This window comes from Oncorhynchus keta, chromosome 29 (assembly GCF_023373465.1).
Source record: "Oncorhynchus keta strain PuntledgeMale-10-30-2019 chromosome 29, Oket_V2, whole genome shotgun sequence".
Classification (NCBI taxonomy): domain Eukaryota; kingdom Metazoa; phylum Chordata; class Actinopteri; order Salmoniformes; family Salmonidae; genus Oncorhynchus; species Oncorhynchus keta.
The window spans coordinates 47204228-47227631 of NC_068449.1; the positions used below are offsets into that span (position 1 = coordinate 47204228).

Sequence of the window (23404 nt, forward strand, 5' to 3'; positions counted from 1 at the left end):
GTAGGCAAGCACCATGGTCTTGTAGCGGATGCGAGCTTCAACTGGAAGCCAGTGGAGAGAGCGGAGGAGCGGGGTGACGTGAGAGAACTTGGGAAGGTTGAACACCAGACGGGCTGCGGCGTTCTGGATGAGTTGTAGGGGTTTAATGGCACAGGCAGGGAGCCCAGCCAACAGCGAGTTGCAGTAATCCAGACGGGAGATGACAAGTGCCTGGATTAGGACCTGCGCCGCTTCCTGTGTGAGGCAGGGTCGTACTCTGCGGATGTTGTAGAGCATGAACCTACAGGAATGGGCCACCGCCTTGATGTTAGTTGAGAACGACAGGGTGTTGTCCAGGATCACGCCAAGGTTCTTAGCGCTCTGGGAGGAGGACACAATGGAGTTGTCAACCGTGATGGCGAGATCATGGAACGGGCAGTCCTTCCCCGGGAGGAAGAGCAGCTCCGTCTTGCCGAGGTTCAGCTTGAGGTGATGATCCGTCATCCACACTGATATGTCTGCCAGACATGCAGAGATGCGATTCGCCACCTGGTCATCAGAAGGGGGAAAGGAGAAGATTAATTGTGTGTCGTCTGCATAGCAATGATAGGAGAGACCATGTGAGGTTATGACAGAGCCAAGTGACTTGGTGTATAGCGAGAATAGGAGAGGGCCAGCATGTCTTAATGCCAGCATGGTAAATAGTATGGTCTATAGCTTATCATGAGGTATTCTAACTCAGGCAAGCAGAACCTTGGAGACTTCATTAATATTAAAGGTTGCCCACCAGCTGTTGTTAACAAGACACACCACCCCCCTTGAGCTTACCCGACACTGCCGTTCTGTCCTGCTGATGCACAGGGAAAAAAAACAGGCAGATGTATATTATCCATGTCCTTGTTCAGCCAAGTTTCAGAGAAACAGAATATTTAAGTTCTTCAGGTCCCGTTGATAGGATAGTCTTGAACGGAGCTCATCCAGTTTGTTCTGCAGTGATTGTACATTCAATTTGTTGTCATTCAGGTTTTTAAAAAAGTCACTTTCTGACCACTTCTTCCATGGGCAAACGTATGGAAAGTTTTATTTAAATCAACAAGGATGCAGTCACAGTAATTGAATAAACATTGATTTACCCCTGAGCATTTCAATGGCAAAGAGAGGTTCAGGGAAATAAATAAATATATTTTGAGGTCATTTTATGAAATAAACAACTACAATGATTTAAAAATACAATTCAAAAGACTGCATGGGGGCTTTAAAGTACAGTACTGCTTATTACATTACACATCAAAACTCCTATTCAAAGTATCTTTCAAGCTCAAAGCACTATAAGACAAGGAAACTAAGGCCAATTTGACTTCTAAACGATGAACAAGGAATTACAAAATCAACATATCAAAAGGACAACATTCATTCTAATTTATTAACAGATTTGATCACCTAATTATAGTACAGAAAGGAACAGGTACCACCTGATTATGCCAAATAATTTTGGGAGGGTCGTTATATTTGTTATTAATAGAACATAAGCAAAAACAAATTTAGAGGGGAAATGTGATGCTCTTCAATAACATGAAGAGTCGCATAATACGCGAGTCGCATAATATGCTTCTATCTGACATTTTACATGAGATACTATTCATTTAAATCAATAATGTATATTTTTCTGAATCGTTCATGTGAAAGAAAACAACAAATGCATAGCCAGCCAGTCGCTTTTGACCGTCCGTCACTGCGTCACTCCTCCCCCGGCCTGCTACTGCACAGTGCACTGCCAGATGACAGTCTGCCTCATGGACAGCAGCAGCTGAGCTTAGCCTTGTGTCTCTGGTGGCATCATCGGAAGGTCGCCTAGCTGGCCTGTTGAGTTGAGACCACCAGACTGCTAACCAGTAAGTAAGTCATACAATACTACGTAGAGTAAAAAAATGTACGTATTCAGTAAACGGCTCGTTTTTTTTGATGGTGTCGAAATAGCTAGCTAGCTTACGTTAGTCACTGTAGCTATGACAATTTGCAGACAATGAAGAGAAAGTCCACAGATATCTCTTCTTTCTTTAAGAAGAAAAGTAGGACAGGGGAGATGTAGCAGCAGAGGGTTAACGTTAATGAGGATAAAGTCGAAGATGATGATAACATCACTGATCAAGCCAATGAACAGGCAGAGGCAGCGAGAGAGCATGACAGAACATGACAGTGACAAACAGGCACAGGCAACATCAGTGACCTACTGTTCTGGATGACTGTGTGATAATGCTCATGGTAGCCGATGTGAACAAATCCTTTAAACAGGTCAACATTCACAAAGCTGCTGGGCCAGACGGATTACCAGGAGGTGTACTCAAAGCATGCAGGGACCAACTGTCAAGTGTCTTCACTGACATTTTCAACCTTTCCCTGACAGTCTGTAATACCTACATGTTTCAAGCAGACCACCATAGTTTCTGTGCCCAAGGAAGCGAATGTAACCTGCCTAAATGATTACCACCCCGTAGCACTCATGTCGGTAGCCATGAAGTGCTTTGAAAGGCTGGTCATGGCGCACATCAACAGCATCCTCCCGGACACCTTAGACCCACTCCAATTCGCATACCGCCCCAAAAGATCCACAGATGACACAATCGCACTCCACACTGCCCTTTGCCACCTGGACAAAATGAACACCTATGTGAGAATGCTGTTCATTGACTACAGCTCAGCATTCAACACCGAACTGCCCACAAAGCTAAGGACTCTGGGACTAAAAACCTCCCTCTGCAACTGGATCCTGGATTTCCTGAAGGGCCGCCACCCCAGGTGGTAAGAGTAGGCAACAACACGTTTGCTATGCTGATCCTTAACATTGGGGCCCCTCAGGGGTGTGTACCTAGTCCCCTCCAGTACTCCCTGTTCACCCACGACTGCGTGGCCAAACACAACTTCAACATCGTCATTAAGTTTGCTGACGACACAACAGTGGTAGGCCGTCACATCGTTGTCGTGAGAACTGACATTGTGGTGCCAGGACAACAACCTCTCCCTCAATGTGAGCAAGACAATGGAGCTGTTCGTGGACTACAGGAAAAAGTGGTCCGAATAGGCCCATATTAACATTGACGGGGCTGTAGTGGACTGGGTCAAGAGTTTCAAGTTCCTTGGTGTCCACATCACCATCAAACTATCATGGTCCAAACATACCAAGGTAGTTGTGAAGAGGGCTCGACAAAACCTTTCCCCCCTCAGAAGAACTGAAAAGATTTGGCACGGTCCCCAGATCCTCAAAAGGTTCTACAGCTGCACATCGAGAGCATCCTGACTGGTTGCATCACCGCCTTGTATGGCAACTGCTCAGCCTCTGACCATAAGGCGCTACAGAGGGTAGTGCATACGGCCCAGTACATCACTGGGGCCTAGCTTCTTGCCATCCAGGTCCTATATAATAGGCGGTGTCAGAGGAAAGCCCATAAAATTGTCAGAGACTCCAGTCACACAAGTTATAGACTTTCTCTGCTACCGCACGTCAAGTGGTACTGGAGCGTCAAGTCTAGGACCAAAAGGCTCCTCAACAGCTTCTACCCCCAAGCCATAAGACTGCTGAACAATTAATAAAATCGCCACCGGACTATTTACATTGACACCCCCCTTTTGTACACTGCTGCCACTCGCTGTTTGTTATCTATACATTGTCACTTCACACCTACCTACATGTACAAATTACCTCAAATAAGCTGTACCCCCGCACACTGACTTGGTACCAGTACCCCCTGTATATACAGTTGGAGTTGGAAGTTTACATAGACTTAGGTTGGAGTCATTAAAACTTGTTTTTCAACCACTCCACAAATGTCTTGTTAATTAACAAACTATAGTTTTGGCAAGTCGGTTAGGACATCTACTTTGTGCATGACACAAGTCATTTTTCAAACAATTGTTTACAGACAGATTATTTCACTTAATTCACTGTATCACAATTCAAGTGGGTCAGAAGTTTACATACACTAAATTGACTGTGCCTTTAAACAGCTTGGAAAATTCCAGAAAATTATGTCATGGCTTTAGAGGCTTCTGATAGGCTAATTGACTAATCATTTGTACCTGTGGATGTATTTCAAGGCCAACCTTCAAACTCAGTGCCTCTTTGCTTGACATCATGGGAAAATGGCTTAAGGACAACAAAGTCAAGGTATTGGAGTGGCCATCACAAAGCCCTGACCTCAATCCCATAGAAAATGTGTGGGCAGAACTGAAAAAGCGTGTGTGATCAATGAGGCCTAAAAACCTGACTCAGTTACACTAGCTTTGTCAGGAGGAATGGGCCAAAATTCACCTAACTTATTGTGGGAAGCTTGTGGAAGGCTACCCGAAACATTTGACCCAAGTTAAACAATTTAAAGACAATGCTACCAAATACTAATTGAGTGTATGTAAACTTCTGACCCACTGGGAATGTGATGACAGAATTAACATCTGAAATAAATAATTCTCTCTACTATTATTCTGACATTTCACATTCTGAAAATAAAAAGTGGTGATCCTAACTGACCTAAGACAGGGAATTTTTACTAGGATTAAATGTCAGGAATTGTGAAAAACTGAGTTGAAATGTATTTGGCTACGGTGTATGTAAACTTCCAACTTCAACTGTAGCCTCGTTATTGTTATTCTTATTGTGTTACTTTTTTTTACATAAAAAAAAGTTTCGTAAACATTTTCTTAACTCTTCTTGAACTGCACTGTTGGTTAAGGGCTTGTAAGTAAGCATTTTACAGTAAGGTCTACACTTGTTGTATTCGGCGCATGTGACAAATACAGTTTGATTTGCATTGACAGACAGCAGCATGGCACAAAAGTACTGAACAGGCATCAACAACAGTCAGCGGTTGACAACCAAACGAGGCAGGACTCAGCTAGCGCTATCAACACGTTCCTGGACCAACAGGTGAAGTTATGACGGTGTGACAGTGCCCCTGATAATGAAATGGGTGGCTAGAGAGTAACGTTGGCTGGATAAATGTATGGTTATAGCGTGTTTACATTGAGTTATGAGTCATGACATAATCCCATAAAGCCTTCTGATTCATGTTTATTGGTAGTTGAGTTTGAATAGAATTGTCTATAGGCCGATATTACAAATGTAAACGGCAATTACTATGGAGAGGGGCTAGCTATTCATATTATTATTGTTATTTTAAAATCAGAATAACTGATTTTGCCTCGTTTCATCCTAGATATATCCCAGTCAAGAGCAGAGGGGCCCAAACAGTCACATCTGTAGTTTTTCCCTCAGACCCTTCAGGGGGATAGAAGACGAGGCTTCATGAAAGAGTGGTACAGTACGCATAAATGACTAGAATACTCTCAGAGTAAAGACTCTCCCTACTGCTATGCTTGCCGGCCCTTCAGTCTCCCCCTCAGGTGATTCAGTGTTTACATCTGAAGAGTGGTTCAAAAATGTGAAAAAAGCTACTTACAAAGATGAAAATTAGAATTAGAATCACATACTCTGCATGGGCAGAATATGAAAAGCCGACTACAAGCAAACACTCCCTCTCACCCTCCTTAAATGCAGAATCTAATAAATTAGTGAGGGGAAATAGAGAGTACATTAAAACTGTTGGGAGAAACCCTGATCCTCACAGCTACGCAAAACGTTGCACAGAGAGCACATAAAGAAACAGCAGGTCAGAATAAAAATGACATTTCCTCTCTGCTATGGAACTGCTAGCCAAGCATGATCACACAGTCAAAAGAAAAATGACAAGTCAAAGAAATGCAACATACTCTGGGCATAGTACACAAAACGAAATAATTGCTTGCCTGGCTGAAATGGTACACACCTCAATAATTAGTGAAATTGCACAAAGTGAGGGTTTCAGCATTATGGTTGACGAGACCAAAGACATTAGCAAGAAGGAACCGATGTCCTTTGTAATTCGATACTATTACAATGGGTCAATATGTGAAAGTTTCCTCACCTTTGAAGCAGCAGAGCGCCAGGATGCTACAGCACTTTCACAGAAAATTGTACAAATACTGCAGAAGTATGGCCTTGACTACAGAAACCACCTAGTAGGGCAAGAATATGATGGTGCCTCTGTCATGAGTGGAAAGGACACAGGTGTGCAAGCACGCATTAAATCAGAGGCCCCATTAGCTTTTTATGTTCACTGAAATGCACATTGCTTAAATGTAGTATTAGTTGACAGTGTAAAATGCATCCCTGAAGCCTATTGTTTCTTTTCTATTTTGCAGAAACTGTATGTCTTTGTGTCAGGGTCATATGTGCACCAAAGGTGGCTAGAGGTACAAAGGGAGATGTTTCAGGGGGCCCCGAGAGAGTTACAACAGCTGATAGAGACACGGTGGGCATGTAGGTACAATGCTTGCAAGACCGTGAGGGACAGACTGCCAGCCATCATACGTCTACTGAAAGAAATATCTGAAGAGAGAAATGGTGACAGAGCTGTAGAGGCAAGAGGTCTATTAGCCCAAATATATCTAAAGTTTGTTGGCCTCCTTATTCCTTAACATTCACCAATGTTTTTGGTGAGATAAAACATCTGTCAGATATATTACAGTCCCCACAATTCAACTCGGGCACATCAAGGGTATTACATTTCCACTCCAATAGTTCAAAGACAGGTCAACACAGATAAGGAGTCATTTCGGGCAGGTTCATTCATTCCAATTCTTGATGTGCTTCTCTCTGAGGTGAAGACAAGATTTTCTGAAGAAAATTGGTCATAATGCAAGGGATACAAGCCTTGAATCAGCATGTGAGCGCCGTTCTGCTGTGCTAAAGTTAACACCCCCAAATTGCTCAATCGCTCGTCACTCATTGTATTTCTCAAGACAGTCTTGATTAAGTGTAGAGTCAAGAAGGGCTAGTGCCATAAATCTTGATGATTTTGTAAATGTGTTTGCCAAAAGACACAGCAACAGGCGAATAAAGCTGTACTGAAAAGAATGTAGCCTAATAAAGCAGGGATATGAATAGGTTGTGAGTAGGCTATAGTAAAATGTATATTGTCCGTGATTATGCTTTTGTTTTTCATTTTGGGACATATATAATATTTTCGTTTACAAAAAGACACAGCAACAGCCAAATAAAGCTGTATTAAATATAATTGGAGGCCTCTGTGTGGTGTTTTTAAACTCGAGAAGACTTGTTCCCAGTAAATGTATTGTTCCTTACAATCAATGTACTCCTTCAAATTAAAGCTTTATATTTGTCTTTTTAAGGAAAAGGACAACAAGCCTATTTGATGAACAGTGAATCGCCTAAACACATGTATATACAGATACATGACACATTAAAACAGGATTGTTGTGGAACTCAAAATGTTAATTGTACCGGTATTAGTCTATGCACATCAGATAAATAGTAACATTAACTGTAAAATAAGAAACCAAAGTATATCCGTATGCGATTCTTTAACTCTCATTTTGACATCGTTTTCAACTTGCCTATATACTACAACAGCATAATAGAATTCCTGAAATTCAGTTAAGGCTTTTGGTTTTGGTCTGCCACCCCAATATTTTCAGTGGCCCCATCTGGCCACCCCTATGAAAAATGTCTGGGGTCGCCACTGAACTGAGGGACTTACCCCAAGACACTTCACAAGATAGCGATAATATGTCAGCTAAAGAATAGTTTCCAGATATCCTCTGTGTACATCTAAAACCACACTGCTACGATTTCTCCCCATTGTGGACACTCTTATGTCTGGTAAGGTTAGTCAGGAAGGAGAAGCTCTTGTAACATAGTTTGCACTTGAAGGGCTTCTCCTTGGTGTGGACGGTCTGATGCATCTTCACATAATTCGCCTGAGCGAAGCGCTTCCCACATGTGGGGCAGGCGTACGGCTTGTCGGCATCCGTCCTAATACTCAGCCTCCCACATTGTGACCCAATGACACCAGAGGAGGTAGAAGTAGGAGCCACCACCCTCATGTGGTTAGTGTTTGAGCTCTCTCCTTGACCTCTAGCCATTGTTTGGGTGTTGTTGGGATTGTGTGTTGTGTTGGTAGGGTAACGATGAGGTAGCTGAGGAAGACTAGACCCAGGTCCAGGCCTTTTATGAACCCAGTCACTAGGCATTAGATGAGACCCTGAAAGAGAAGACATATGTCCTGTTAGATTTCCATCAGGGGAATCTCCCACCACTCTCTCTGAAGGCTGAAGCCCAGGGTGACCTGCTCTGTTCATCATGGATACTGCAGTGTTTGTATCATAGGAACAGGAGGGTCCATCTCTATCAGCCTCAGGCCCTGCTTCATCCCTGCACTGAGACTGTGAAGAGAAGGGTCTGGGCTGCAGACTGGATCCCTGACTGGAGCCACGGTCTCTCTGATGACCACCAGGACTGAGATTGTTCAGTCCACCTGTCCACTGGTTGTGTTCTGTGTGGTGGTGGATTCTCTGTCGCGGATCAGACTCAGGAAGGAAGAGCGGCGGCTCCTGATCCATGATCCTGATCCGGGGCCAGGGTTTGTGACCAGCCACCTCAGAGGTCCAGTCTCTCCCACCTGCAACACTGGATATCAACAAGTCCTCATTGACTGCAGACTGAAAAAACAAATAGAAGAGAAATCATAATGGTTTATATAACAAACGTTTTGCTGTACACACAGAAACATGACAAGATATTCTAAAATATTAACCACCGTCAATGGGGGTATAGGGATATAACCGGGTTGGGTTGGGGGATACTTTGGGGGATACTTTGGAAAAGGTTCAATATTACATGAAAACACTTGTCTATAAAAATGCTTAATTATTGAAATCTACTCTGCCTCATCATACTCAGGAATTTGGAGCAGGACGGAGCATTGCTAGCCGAGTCTGTGGCTGTTCTCATACAGACACCTCCCCGTCCCCGCAGACCAAATCTATGCCTCACCCTGGTCTCAGCCAGTCTGTTGTCATGGAGACTTAGTTTGGTTGCTGTTTTGTGTTCAACTGTCTGTTTCTGGTTAACAGTTTTGTTCCCAAGCCCAGAGTTAAGGACGCTGTCCAATCCACTGACCTCCACTATGTCGCTTCTGGTCCTGGCCTGTTCAGTGACGTTGTCCCCTGGGCCCTTTGCTGCAACGGTCAGAGTCTGGGAATCCAAGATGGCCACCCAGTCTCCTCTGTTTGCCTCCAGCCAACCACCTGCAGGAAGAGGTTACAAAATAGACTTTACAAACATGGCAAAGAACTCATAGACCAATGGAGTTTGAGTCAATTACCGGGTCAAGTTCATACATTATAATGTGCGCTTTATTATGTAAACATAAGTTGTATTGATTTCATTTTATCAATGAAGAAAATCAAGAATGAATAATATGCATTACTATTCCATTTGAAGATCTATTACTGTATCTAGGCTATATGTATTTCTTCCTTACCTTGCTCCCCCATCTTTCGTCCACTCCGCAGGTCAATGCTCTCTGGTCCGTCCTTCATTGTCTCTTCTTTGACCAGCAGCAGATCAGGCTTCCCATCCTCCATGTCTACTGACTGTAAGAGACACAGAGTGAGAGGTGTGTTGGATGTTGGATCAAGAAATCTGATATGAGCACCCTGCTATGGAGCATATTCTGATGGGTCGCTATAAGTACTATGCAAACATGTTAGGTAATTTGATACTATGAGAGCTTTATCCAGGTGGACTGAGCTCTGCCAACACTGCTCACCCAGTTCCCGCTCCAGCAACTTGAAGGAGATCTGTCGAACGCTCAGTCTACTCTGCTCTTACGTGGATGGCCAAGGACCTGGCAATGCCTCAGTTTACTCAGCAAATAGCTGAAGATTATCCTATGCCTGTTAACCCTTAAGTGGATGAGCTGAATACCCCCTCTAAATCTCGTAGGGGGTAATGCACCTAAATGTGCGTAGTATGATTTTAAAAAATGGGCAATTGCCAGAGATGAGGTAGTCATTCAGAAAATCATGTCCAAAAATCGAATTTTACATTGACATGTTATGTTCAGTAGTTCCAAAACATGCGGTGATTTTGCAGAGAGCCACATCAATTTACAGAAATACTCAATATAAATGTTGATGAAAATACAAGTGTTATGCATGGACCTTTAGATAAACTTCTCCTTAATGCAACCGCTGTGTCAGATTTCAAATAAACTTTACGGAAACAGCATACCATGCAATAATCTGAGTACGGAGCTCAAGAGTCCAAACCAGCCAAAATAAATATCCGCCATGTTGCGCAGTCAACATTAGTCAGAAATAGCATTATAAATATTAATTTACCTTTGATGATCTTCATCAGAATGCACTCCCAGGAATCCCGGTTCCACAATAAATGTTTGATTTGTTCGATAAAGTTAATCATTTATGTCCATATACCTCCTTTTGTTAGGGCGTTTGGTAAACAAATCGAAACGCGCATGCAACTTCCAGCGGAAAGGTCGGATGAAAATTCCAAAAAGTTAGATTACTGGTCGTAGAAACATATCGAACGATGTATAGAATCAATCTTTAGGATGTTTTTATCATAAATGTTCAATAATGTTCCAACCGGAGAATTCCATTTGCCCACCTCGTGCGTCATGAGCCTGTGACACGCTGTCAGACCAAAAGAGCCCTCATTCCCCCTCCTAGAAGCCTCAAACAAGTTTCTAAAGACGGTTGACATCTAGTGGAAGCCTTAGGAAGTGCAAGTTGACCCCATAGACACCTAGGTTGCTTTGAAAAACTACAAACCTCAGATTTCCCACATCCTGGTTGGATTATTCTCAGGTTTTCGCCTGCCATATGAGTTCTGTTATACTCGCAGACATTATTCAAACAGTTTTAGAAACTTTAGAGTGTTTTATATCCACATCTAATACAATATGCATATATTAGCATCTGGGACTGAGTAGGAGGCAGTTTACTCTGGGCACGCTTTTCATCCAAAAGTGAAAATGCTGCCCCCTTTCCCAATGAAGTTAAAGAGTACTGAGCCTTCGGAAAGTATTCAGACCCCTTGACTTTTTCCACATTTTGCTACTTTAAAGCCTTATTTTAAAATATATATTTTTTAATCCTCAGCAATCTACACACAATATCCCATAATGACAAAGCAAAAACAGAGATTTAGAAATCTTTGCAAATTTATTCAAATAAAAAAAACAGAAATACCTTATTTAAATAAGTATTCAGACCCTGAACTGTAGCTCGGTAAATGCACTGAAGTGTAGAAATTCCTCTTCTTCCCTGCCTAACCAAGTTCTGTCTAACTCTGGCATCTTAACTGAGAAAAGTGGGATATGTGATGCTTTTAATCATCATTTTACCTCGGCAGGCTTTTTATTTGAGTTAAACTGTGGTTTAATTTTGACTGGACAGTCAATCGACTGCTCATCCCTCTGCCAGACTCTCGCTGACTCGACGGTTAACCAGTCAACTTCTTGTGAGTCTTTGTTTAAATTTCACCAATTTACTACCTGTTATGTGCTAGATGAATTGCTTATAGGGGGGACATTTCATCATCTCGAGCAACACCATCAACATGAGCAAAAGCATGTGAACACCTGCACGTCGAACATCGCATTCCAAAATCATAGGCATTAATATGGAGTTGGTCCCCCCCTTTGCCGCTATAACAGCCTCCACTCTTCTGGGAAGGATTTTCACTAGATGTTAGAGCATTGCTGTGGGGACATTCTTCCATTCAGCCACAAGAACATTAGCGACGTTGGGCAATTAGGCCTGATTCGCAGTCGGCATTCCAATTCATCCCAAAGGTGTTCGATGGGGTTGAGGTCAGGGCTCTGTGCAGGCCAGTCAAGTTCTTCCACACCGATCTCAACAAACCTTTTCTGTATGAACCTTGCTTTGTGCACAGGGGGCAGTGTCATGCTGAAACAGGGAAGGGCCTTCCCCAAACTGTTGCTACATAGTTGGAAGAACAGAATTGGCGAATGTCATTGTAAGCTGTAGCATTAAGATTTCACTTCACTGGAACTAAAGGGCCTAGCCCCAACCATGAAAAACAGCCCCAGACTATTATTCCTCTTCCGTCAGACTTTACAGTTGGCACTATGCATTAGGGCAGGTAGCGTTCTCCTGGCATCGACAAAACCCAGATTCGTCAGACTGCCAGATGGTGAAGCGTGATTAATCACACCAGGGAACGCGTTTCCACTGCTCCAGAGTGCAATGACGGCGAGCTTTACGCCAACGCTTGGCATTGCGCATGGTGATCTTAGGCTTGTGTGAGGCTGCTTGGCCATGGAAACCCATTTCATGAAGCTCCCGACGAACAGCTATTGTGATGACGTTACTTCCAGAGGTAGTTTGGACGTCGGTAGTTCAACTGAGGACTGACGATTTTTACGTGTTACGCACTTCAGCACTCGGCAGTCTGTTCTGTGAGCTTTTGCGGCCTACCACTTCTAGTCTGAGTACTGAATACTGACAAATAATCTATAACGACGTTGGAGGCGGTCGAGAAATTAACATTAAATTCTCTGGCAACAGCTCTGATGGACATTCATGCAGTCAGCATGCCAATTGTACACTCCCTCAAAACTTGAGACATCTGTGGCATTGTGTTGTGTGACAAAACTGCACATTTTAGAGTGGCCTTTTATTGTCCCGAACACAAGTTGTACCTGTGTAATGATCATGCTGTTTAATCAGCTTCTTGATATGCCACACCTGTCAGGTGGATGGATTATCTTGGCAATAGAGAAATTCTCACTAACACGGATGTAAACAAATTTGTGCACAACATTTGAGTGAAATAAGCTTTTTGTGTGCATGGAGAATTTCTGGGACCTTTTAGCTCATGAAAAATGGGACCAACACTTTACATGTTGCTTTTATATTTTTGTTCAGTATAACTGGTTTAAAAATGACTTGACAGATTGAATTCTATGTGTATCTGCAGGTGGTGTTAAACCCAGTTTTCTGGAAAAAACCAAAGGTATCTCACAGGGGTCAATTCTGGGCCCTGGACAATTTTACTGTTTACATTAACAATATTGTTGCAGGTTACAAAAAAATGTAACCTGCACTTGCATGCAGATGATACTGTTGTGTATGCTGTTTGCCCCCACGATTGACCAGGCTTTATCTGAACTATAGTCGGTCTTCATCGTATTACCGAAAAACTTTATTGACCTGAAATTAGTATTGAATGCAGGTAAAACTAAGCATATGTTGTTCTCTAGAGCGTATAAAAATAACTCACAGCATATGTACTTTGGACAGTGTCCATATTGATCGTGTCCCTGCCTACAAAAGTCTGGGCATCTTTATAGCTGAAAAGCTGGTATTTAAAAAGAACATGGATGAGTTATTTAAGAAGCTGAGAATAAAAATAGGCTTCTAAAGAAATAGGTCATGCCTCTCGCTAAATAGTAGACAGCAAATTATTCAGTCTATGGCGACATCATCTATATGAACGCAGCTGCCACTTCATTAAAGCTGTTAGATGCTGTTATCATAGTGCTTTATTACGGGCGACAGATTTAGTACTCATCAACGCAATCACTATAAGAAGGTTGGTTGGCCCTTTTTGATGTCACGTAGGTTGATACATTGCTATATTTTCATTTATACATTTATATTTACAAATACTCCCACTGTACCTAACATTATTGCTAAACTTTAGACTTATGAGTTACCACACCCGGTGTCAGGGTTGGCAAACTCAGGGAATTGCTTTGGTATCTACTAAGTTAGGTTCTTGCACCTTCTTTGTGGAACAATCTTCCAAATGTTGTTACATTTGATGTTTTGGTGCCTCTAATGCAATTCAGAAGGCTAATTGAGTACCTTATTACTGATTCATGTGTTTGTTTTTTATGACTGTTTTTCATTCTGGTTTCATTTTGGATTTATGCTTTGTGTGTATTTTCTTAAATGTTTGTAATTCAGGGCTCATCTGTAAAAGAGACCTTGGTCTCAGTATGACTCCCTGATGAAATACATTTTAAATAAAAAACATGTTAGTTATTTTGATTACTTGACACTCTAATGGTTTGACCATTAAAAGGCATGATCCCACATTTTAGACAAAATTAAATCCACAAAGCATCTCAGAGTAAGAGTGCTGACGATTAGGTCCACACCTGTCTATATAGTCTTATTCATTATGATCTAAAAGGCTAAACTGACCCTAGATCAGCACTCCTACTCGGAGAAGCTTTGTGGATATGGGCCCTGACCTAATACCATACAGACAGTAGTTCAGTGGGCTCACCTCAGTGAGATTGTGTGTGGTCCTGTGCTGCTCAGCTGGTTCCTCTGTGGGTTCAGGAGGAGGTGTAGTCTGGTTGTCCTCCATGACCATGGTCCCCTCAGGGTTCCTCAGACCCTCCTCACACCCCTCCTCCTTCAGCAGCAGCACCTCTGGACCCTCCTCTTCCTGGAAGAGAGGTGATACTGATTAAATAGACATACACTTCATCAGATACATAATGTACACACGCACACACAGATACAGTGGCATGCGTATTCACCCCCTTGGCATTTTTACTATTTTGTTGCCTTACAACCTGTAATTAAAATAGATTTTTGTGGGTTTGTATCATTTGATTTACACAATATACCTACCACTTTGAAGATGCAAAATATTTTTTCTTGTAAAACAAGGAATAATACCAAAAAAAAGAACTATTCACCCCCCCAAAGTCAGTACTTTGTAGAGACACCTTTTGCAGCAATTAAAGCTGCAAGTCTCTTGGGGTATGTCTCTATAAGCTTGGCACATCTAGCCACTGGGATTTTGCCCATTCTTCAAGGCAAAACTGCTCCAGCTCCTTCAAGTTGGATGGGTTCTGCTGGTGTACAGCAATCTTTAAGTCATACCACAGATTCTCAATTGGATTGAGGTCTGGGCTTTGATTAGGCCATTCCAAGACATTTACATTTTCCCCTTAAATCACTCAAGTGTTGTTTTAGCAGTATGCTTCGGGTCATTGTCCTGCTGGAAGGTGAACCTCCGTCCCAGTCTCAAATCTCTGGAAGACAAACAGGTTTCCCTCACGAGTTTCCCTGTGTCCATCATTCCTTCAATTCGGACCAGTTTCCCAGTCCTTGCCAATGAAAAACATCCCCAAAGCATGATGCTGCCACCACCATGCATCACTGTTGGGATGGTATTCTCGGGGTGATGAGAGGTGTTGGGTTTGCGCCAGACATAGCGTTTTCCTTGATGGCCAAAAAGCACTCAACACCCCGAGTACCTTCTTCCATATGTTTGGAGAGTCTCCCACGTGCCTTTTGGTGAACACCAAACGTGTTTGCTTATTTTTTTCTTTAAGAAATGGCTTTTTCTGGCCACACTTCCATAAAGCCTAGCTCTGTGGAGTGTGTGGCTTAAAGTGGTCCTATGGACAGATACTCCAATCTCCGCTGTGGCGCTTTGCAGCGCCTTCAAGGTTATCTTTGGTCTCTTTGTTGCCTCTGATTAATGCACTCATTGCCTGCTCCGTGAATTTTGGTGGGCGGCCCTCTCTTGGCAGGTTTGTTGTGGTGCCATATTTGATTTAGATTTTTTCATAAGGGAGCACGTTTTTTTGGGGACATGCTATGTGGATGTCAATAATAACAATAATAACAATAACAATAATAATTCAAGTGTTCAATAAATTGTATTTGTGGAGTTGCTTAGTTACAACTATGAAACAGAAAGCATAGGTGTTGGTATATAACCCGGTATATTTATAACAAAATAAAAGTAATTACACCAACAGCCAAGATGCACGGTCAAATGACGAAAATAGCCTAAATGTCAAGTGAAAAATCATCAAAATAGCAATAATGGCATAATGAACATAATTGTTGATATGACAGTCAAAAAGTAAATTATCAGTTGGAGCATGTACACATAGCCTAAACAATGAACGCTGTGGATTGCGTTGCTCAATTTGTTTCTTGCTTTTGATAATGGCCTGTAGAATTGTCACTGGCTTGTTCTATTCAGAATGGTGCCATCCGCTTTCCTGTCTCACCATTTTGTTTGGTGGTGCCGCCGGCACCTGCTCAGCGTGCACAATTATGTATTATTTTGTGCTTAGGACTCAGAGGAGTAGGTTCAGGTTGATGCTCAGAATCAGAAGAACACTCAGAGATGTGATCATGATTCATTCTTCCCCAAAATCGGAGTCGTTTTTATTCAGATTTTGTAGCAACGCTAACGAGTGCATCCATTCATCTTGGCCTTCTTGCCATTGTAAATTACACACGCTCTCACTGTGTACTCCAAGTGGGCCAGAATAGAGTGAGAGTACATACCAGTTTTTTATTAGAATAGATCAATAAAATAGAATGGCCCGCCCTGTCCTTCATCAACAATTGTTGATTACATAATTATGCATTGTTTGCTTCCCCTTGCTCATCAACCCATCATACTTTAGCCTACTTCATTTATTTAATCTGTTATTATGTGTGTGAATTTAGTTTCGGTATAGTTTAGTTTCAGCTTCGAGACAATTATCGGCATGATTATCAACTGGGCATGGCATCTTCAACTATCGGAGAAGGCCCGATTGTGGGGAGAAGGGGCAACTTGGAAAACCAAAATGACATGCCCTCCCAAAACGTTCTAACACCAGTTCTGTTTGTGATATTAAGATTCTGAAAGTGTGTATTATAGACTTATTTAGGAAAAGTCAAGGACTGAGGGGGACATGACGTTAAAAAAAAGCAGGAAGCCTAATGTTAATACATTTAAAAAAAAATAATAATGAGCAGTCCATATGATTGCTTTAGAGCTTCTATTGTGAGTTTTATAGTAATGACATGTAGTTTAACTGTAAAAAATCTATTAGTCTACCTTTTAATGTGGCATGAACACAACACGTCATGTTTTCATCTGATTGTAAAACAATCCCCCCCATTAAAATAAATAAATACAAATACTATTTTCCTACTTGCACAGATATTGCTACTTTATTGAGGTAAAGTATGATGCTATGATGAGTTGCTCTGGATAAGAGCATCTGCTAAATGACAAAATTTTAAATGTAATGTCTTCACAAAACAATCATCAGGAACCTGAATTTTCTCCATAAAATTTCTATAATAAGATAAGAAATTGAGTAGTTGAATGGAGGTAATGAAACAGGCATTTCTGAACACCAAACAGCCTTCAAAGTACAAAAACAATATGTAATAGACTTTTTAGGCTTATATATGTGTTGTATATCACACAATGTCTGGATGCAATATTCTACCCAGTAATATTCAACACTGAAATCTGTTAGTCTCATTATTCCGAATGCATCTATGGATCTTTTCTGCTGACAAGAATGAAAATCAGAAGCTATCGAGTGAAATGTATTTTTTTTCTGCAGGTGTATCTTGAGGTAGCTCCTTTCTGAGAACCTCTTCCCGCAGTGCAAACAGGAAAACGACCTCTCTTCTGTGTGGACCTTCAGGTGCATCTTCAGGTTGCCAGCCTGGGCAAAGCACATATGACACCAGGGGCAGCTGAAAGGCTGGGAGTGGGTCGCGACATTTGGATTTGTCTCCAAGCTTTCCCTGTAATCTAAGAAATATCTGCCTTGTGAGTGTCCTTCATCTAAGTGAGTCTCATCGACATTCCATGTCAGAGGCCCGTCGCCCTCCACTTTCACGTCATCTACCACTAGATCCTCCCCATTCTTATCTAGGCACCCTTCAAGGTGTATACTACTACTGTACTGGTTCCAGTCCCCTCTAGACAGATCAGTCTGTGTCTCTAAACCCAAGGGCATGTTGCCAGGGTCCATCTCTGTAGTGGAAGAACAAGACAGATCATTGCCAGTCTCTAACACATAACCTGAGTCCCGATGGGAATGAACCATCCTCGGGCTCGTAATACCGTAAAGCAAATACTCTGAGCCGGGAGCAGGAGCACACCCCAGTGGTCCCAACTCCAGTCTCTCTGGGTCTGATCTGTGGTCAGGTCCTGTGTGTAAGAGCCTGTGTGTCACAATTAAATTCTCGCTTTCTGTCTCTGACTTGAGGACGGCGTTCAGCGTTCCACTGACCTCCATGATGCTGCATCGGTTCTTAGGCTGGGTCGGGGCAGCAGGGTCCTCCGTGGCTAAAGGGGGCACCACTCCAGCCACTACACCAGTCTGGATGTCTCTGCTGTGTCGTGGGTCATCTCCTTCAGTCCTCTCCTGCTTGACGAGAGACGATTCTCCAGGACCTGCAGTCTCTGCATCTGCAGACTGACACAAGAAGAGAGGAAGTTATTGTCGGTACATGAGTTGAATTTGATAACAATGTCATAGGGAAGTCTCACAAGCTCCCCCGTGGCAGATAAATAAGGATGTACAAATGAATAGCTGAGGGAGCCTTTCTGAAATAAACGAGTCACATTTGACGTACTGTCATTTTTTATGTTACACATTTTTTGTTACACTATGACACCAACCTCTATTACGATAACATGCTGGGTTGAGGTTCCACAACCCTCATCTATAGATATGGGTTGGTCATCTCTCCACGAGTTGTGTCCCGCTGGCTTCACAACGCCCCTGTGGCCTCCAGTAAGATGTCCTTCACCTGAGAGTGATTGTGGGAAAAGAGGTGGTTAAGTTATGTACTGTCAATGCTCAATGGTATATTGTACACTATTGTCACTGTCTACAATTGGCAAGGATGTAAGGTAACACTTATTCATAACTTTTTGATATACAATTTATTGATGGATTATATTCAATGTATCCCCCCAAAAATATTAAGTATAACAATAGGAAATTCAAGAATTTGGTTATAATATGATAGTGTCTTTGTGCAAGAAGAATTTGTTCTTAATTGATGTGCCAGGTAAAATAAGATAGCTATCTTGCAAAAACGTTTTTATTCTAAGTAATCAGGGGAAGTTGTATACTATCCAAAAACTGACCAAGACTCAATTCTGGGTAACACATCTGAACACATGAGGGAACCGGGGCGACAGGCCCCTGCAAAATGTACCTCTTTCCATTCCTCTGTATCGGTCGAGGATCTTGACACTACTGGGACGACTGGCGAGGACGCGCTCTCGAATTGTCCTCTCTGCGCGCTCCCGTGACACCTTTAGTTCCAAAAGCTGTAGCTTCCTCCGCAATCCCCTGTTTTCTTTCTGGCTTTGAGAAATTTCCAAACGAAACACTGCGTAGTCGTCGTCTACGATTTTACAGATCTCTGCCACTGCTGCATTCGCTAGCACCTCCATGATGGAGGCTATTTGAGTGTGAAAAACCATACAGTTAGCCATTGTTTGCTAACTTTTGCAGCTAGCTAGCATTACCTAGATAACATATATCAAGTCCTATCTCCAACGCGAATTAAAGACTACATGAGGTAAGTATGTGATGCTGTGCAGTTAAATGGATCATATTTTAAGGTTCCATTGCGTTAATAAACGTCCAAATAATAACAATAAAAACGTTAGCTTGGAAATGGTTCTAAGTCACCTGTTCACTTCCGTTTACACAGAAGAGAAAGGAATCTTATTTGTTGGCGTCATAGCTTAAAGGGTGTGTTTAAATGAAAAGGGAATGCGCGCTGACCTTTGAATTACGGTACTCCTTATTACGTTACACATAAAATCTCCTCTGATCAGTATCTTTCAGACTTGCTTACAAATAACAGTGTGTTAGAATAGAAAATAATAAATAACTTTATTCCAAAGACTCAGTAAGGTAAATATTAAAATGTCCCTTACTTCTTCCTGTGAGTTTCCGGCAGGCAGAATTGACACTGTCTTGCTGTCTTTTACAGGTCGGAGTATGAATTGCACATTATGCCACAGAAAAGATGGGTGGAAAATAAATCGCACCACTATCTAACTCTACACATATACAACAATAAACCAATGCTTCAGCCCTACCAGATCCTACTCCAGGCCAACAGCTGCTGCCACTACCACATCTATTTTATGGGATTTACGCTCCATCAGTGCAGACAATTAATAACCATAGCAATAAGAGCAATAAATACTACCTCACTAAATCTCATCCTGGATTGCTCTCTTCAGGCCTACTCACTGGGGGCTCCCAGTCAAATCACTTACCCTTGGGCTATCCTCTACTCTCTTCACTGCCTCAGCATAGGAAACTTTCTGCCCCACTCAAACTCGTCTCTCTCACAGAGCACCTCGTATCCCCAGCCGTATGGGTGCCCTACCCCATTCATAGACGTTAACTACCGCCTATTAATGATAGAATTGATGTTAGCTCTAAACGTCTACACGTATCGCTTGCGGTATGGTTTTGGAAACATAAGGAATGCAAGTTTCATATCAGCAAAAATAATACAAGGTTAAAACAGGCCTTTATAGGGTTAGGATTAGTGTTCCCACACGGCAATGGCTGCATTCCAAACACTTCAAATACACACGCTCTCCCCTCAGCCCTCAAATTAAGTGGACACTTCTGATGTTGTGTCATGACGTCTGACGAGTTGACACTTGCAGAGAAAGGGGCGAGGGAAGAATTAATTCATTTTAAATGGGCCCCTCTTGCCTGGAAATGTGTCACTCATTCATCCCACCGTTGTGTTTTCAGTCATCATGGTAATTGTTGTGTGTGCCTTATATGCGCTAAAGTCAATTATGATTGCATTTCATATCTTGGCTAGAAGACAATGCATCCGTAGACATCGAATGTTAGCCATCCTAATACGTAAGGTAAGGTAAATCGAAAATGACAATGTATGTGATTTCAGGGAAAGTTATGTGCGCAAGTTAACGTTTTCAAAAGCTAACCAAACAAAACATAATTACTGATATGATAGGTATTTGAGCCCTTAAGTGCATTAGTAGGACAATTTCAAACTTATTTGCATTATTTTTTTACTTACACTTGTGTAATATTCATATGTGTAAACATACTGAATTGTAATTGGATGCAGTTTACCACCATATCATATTGTGCTATGATTGGTTAAGACCACACAAATGGTTAGGTCATGGTCAGTTTGATCCTGGTTGGCAATACGTGAACATTTACATTACATTTAAGTCATTTAGCAGACGCTCTTATCCAGAGCGACTTACAAATTGAACATGCCAGTTATAGCTAGCTAATAAAGAGCTACGTTTAGAAATATCCTGTAGTACTGCATTTTATTATTTTGTACAAAGTGTGCAAAACAAGACAACTTGTATGTTGACTTCTCCATATTAATGGACATATTATTTAAGTTTTGGCAGACTTTTCTTAGTGGGTGTACAATCATCGTGAATTGAATTATTGGGGCGTTTCAGGCCCGGAGTGAACATAGTTGTACACTCGCAAACTCTATCAAAAACGAGGGCTGAGGGGCTTACGTTGCCAACTTCCCTTGCTTGACTAATAATTTGGACCAACGGCAAAGATGGCCACGGGGATTCCCCCAGGAGCATAAGGCGAGGGTAAGTCTTTTATGAGTTTGAAACGCAGCCCATATCTCCATGTTACAGCACATGTTTACGGAAGACAGAAGGACCTCCTGTGCTAATTAGCTATCTAACATGCTTTGAACCCCTGTGTGTAACGGAAGGAGGCTGCCAGAAACTTGTAACTGAATAATACTGTCTTTTGCAACTCTAATAAAGCCAGTTAAAACAGTAAGTGTATAATTTGCATTTGTGAAACTATTTTGATGTGGTATTAAAGTAAAGGGCTTTGTTTCTAGAACCGCATCACAATTGAGAATCGATTTAGACTTTTTAAGAGTACATCTTGGGTGCCCACATAGTTGACACACAGTGCTTTCTCAATCCTAGTCACTAAATTATGCAGACAACGAGTGTTGAATAAAATTCTATTTGAACTTACTCTGCTGGTTGTCCACAGGAAAGTATTATTAAACCAACTTCAAAACACGGGTCTATGTGTGTGGCAATCAATATGTTTTTCTCATAACCGTAGGCACACACACGCAAACCATGCATACTAACCAAAGTCTTGCAGGTGTTTACATGTTTTTGCAAATGTGATAGAAATGTCTACTTCAGTACCACTCTAACAAGTCAGGTAAATAATACTTTCCTGTGAATATTTTGTCTCGAAGGACCACGGAAAATTGAAAGAGTAAGTTCAAATATAATTTTATTCAACATTTCGACTTGTATAGGACCATTTCCAGAATGAAACACTGTCTTGTTCCAGACGGTGTATTTAAAAAATTTCTGGTCCCCAGGCATTCTCTATCCCAACTTTAAACTCCCTCTGACTATGCCATCCTGCGCATATATCACATTGTTGGATCACACTGCTGCAACATGTCCGAAACCTAGGCCAGGTTCAGAACCTAGGCCCTCACAAAATAACAAATATTACCTTACCAGGGAGAAACTCTGTGTCAAAGCTCAATAAGACAGATTATTTTCAGTCTTGCCATTGCCACCAGGTCTATGTCTCACCAAACTGGGTGTCAAACACCAGGAATATTTTTATTTTATTTGATCAATCTCTACACTCAATGCTACCCCATTGATCACTCTTTTGAACGGTGCCCTGCTCTGGAGAGCAAAGCACAACAAGGGTCGATCCCTGAGGGGTATGACGCGGAAAATGTCGCTGACTGATAGGGCTGCTGTGCTTCTAGCTTTTAGAAAACTTTGCAGTATTTAGTTTGTGTTATTTCTTACATTATTAGCCCAGGAAATGTTTTGTTATTACATACTGCTGGGAAGAACTTTTGGAAATCAGAGCGGCGGTAACTCACCAGCATTATCAGAATTATGACCAGAAATACGACTTTCCCGAATTTGTTCGTACAGCCCAAGGCGATTGAACTGATTCCAGAGGCTGATCCAAAACACCGCCAGGCAGAAAAGAGGTGCTCGGAGTGGACTTCTGGTCCGACTCAGGAGGCGCATACACCACCCACCACTTCCGAGTATGTTACTCGCTAATGTTCAGTCTCTGGATAATAAAGTTGATGAGCTCAGGGCGAGGATTTCATTCCAGAGAGACATCAGGGATTGTAACATACCCTGTTTCACAGAAACAAGGCTCTCTCGGGATATACTGTCCGAGTCCGTAAAGCCAGTTGGGTTCTCAGTTCATCACGCAGACAGGAATAAATATATCTTTGGGAAGAAGGGTGGGGGTGTATGTTTCATGACTCATGGTGTAATTGTGATAACATACAGGAACTCAAGTCCTTTTGTTCATCAACCTAGAATACCTAAATCAAATGCCAACCGTATTACCTCCCAAGACAATTATCTTCGGTTATATTCACAGCCGTGTATATTCCCTCTCAAGCCGATACCACAACGGCCCTCAAAGAACTTCACCGGACTTAATGCAAACTGGAAACGACATATCCTGAGGCCACATTTATTGTAGCTGGAGATTTTAACAAAGCAAATTTGAGAAAAATGTTACTGAAGTTCTATCAACACATTGACTGTAGTACTCGCGCTGCTAAAACACTCAACCACTGCAACTCCAACTTCCAGGATACCTACAAGGCCCTCGGCAAATCTAATAAACTCCATTTTGCTCCTCCCTTCCTATAGGCAGAAACTCAA

General features: G+C 42.0%; 3 protein-coding genes and 1 long non-coding RNA gene across 9 annotated transcripts in view; 2 read left to right on the top strand and 2 right to left on the bottom strand.

Annotated features, from left to right (window-relative positions):
• LOC118361908 (zinc finger protein 143-like) overlaps positions 1–23404 on the bottom strand; it is a 209066-nt gene that overhangs the window by 146928 nt on the left and 38734 nt on the right. The gene's annotated exons all lie outside the window — the stretch shown is intronic.
• LOC118361903 (gastrula zinc finger protein 5-1-like) overlaps positions 1–23404 on the top strand; it is a 388384-nt gene that overhangs the window by 128050 nt on the left and 236930 nt on the right. The window lies entirely within an intron of this gene.
• LOC118361986 (uncharacterized) lies at positions 1547–18034 on the top strand. 2 transcript variants are annotated; one of them, XR_008085488.1, is made up of 5 exons: positions 1547–1871; positions 4789–4897; positions 5187–5286; positions 9025–9129; positions 9385–9502. It is a non-coding gene; the product is annotated as an uncharacterized LOC118361986 (long non-coding RNA). The 2 variants fall into 2 exon arrangements; XR_004821102.2 differs by lacking the exons at positions 9025–9129; positions 9385–9502 and adding exons at positions 17256–17467; positions 17910–18034 and having other exon boundaries at positions 1551–1871.
• On the bottom strand, positions 5022–21483 carry LOC118361954 (uncharacterized). Of its 2 annotated transcripts, none has more exons than XM_035742192.2 (7): positions 18871–21483; positions 18326–18456; positions 17934–18119; positions 14159–14323; positions 9354–9465; positions 8990–9117; positions 5022–8529 (listed from the first exon to the last, which is right to left on the bottom strand). In XM_035742192.2, exons 1-7 carry the CDS (start codon positions 19151–19153, stop codon positions 7654–7656), a joined length of 1881 nt encoding a protein of 626 aa, XP_035598085.2. In that variant the 5' UTR covers positions 19154–21483; the 3' UTR covers positions 5022–7653. The 2 variants fall into 2 exon arrangements, with proteins under 2 accessions (XP_035598085.2, XP_052341268.1); XM_052485308.1 differs by having other exon boundaries at positions 8329–8497; positions 18871–21481.

Bases quoted from the DNA above. Each gene is read 5' to 3' on its own strand.
- LOC118361954 (XM_035742192.2), bottom strand. From the start codon at position 19,153: ATGGCTAACTGTATGGTTTTTCACACTCAAATAGCCTCCATCATGGAG. The intron at 9,118-9,353 runs GTAAGGAAGAAA...CTCTTCCTGCAG, and splicing joins ACGAAAGATGGGGGAGCAAG to GTGGTTGGCTGGAGGCAAAC. The intron at 8,530-8,989 runs GTCAGTGGATTG...TTGTTTTTTCAG, and splicing joins CCAGAAGCGACATAGTGGAG to TCTGCAGTCAATGAGGACTT.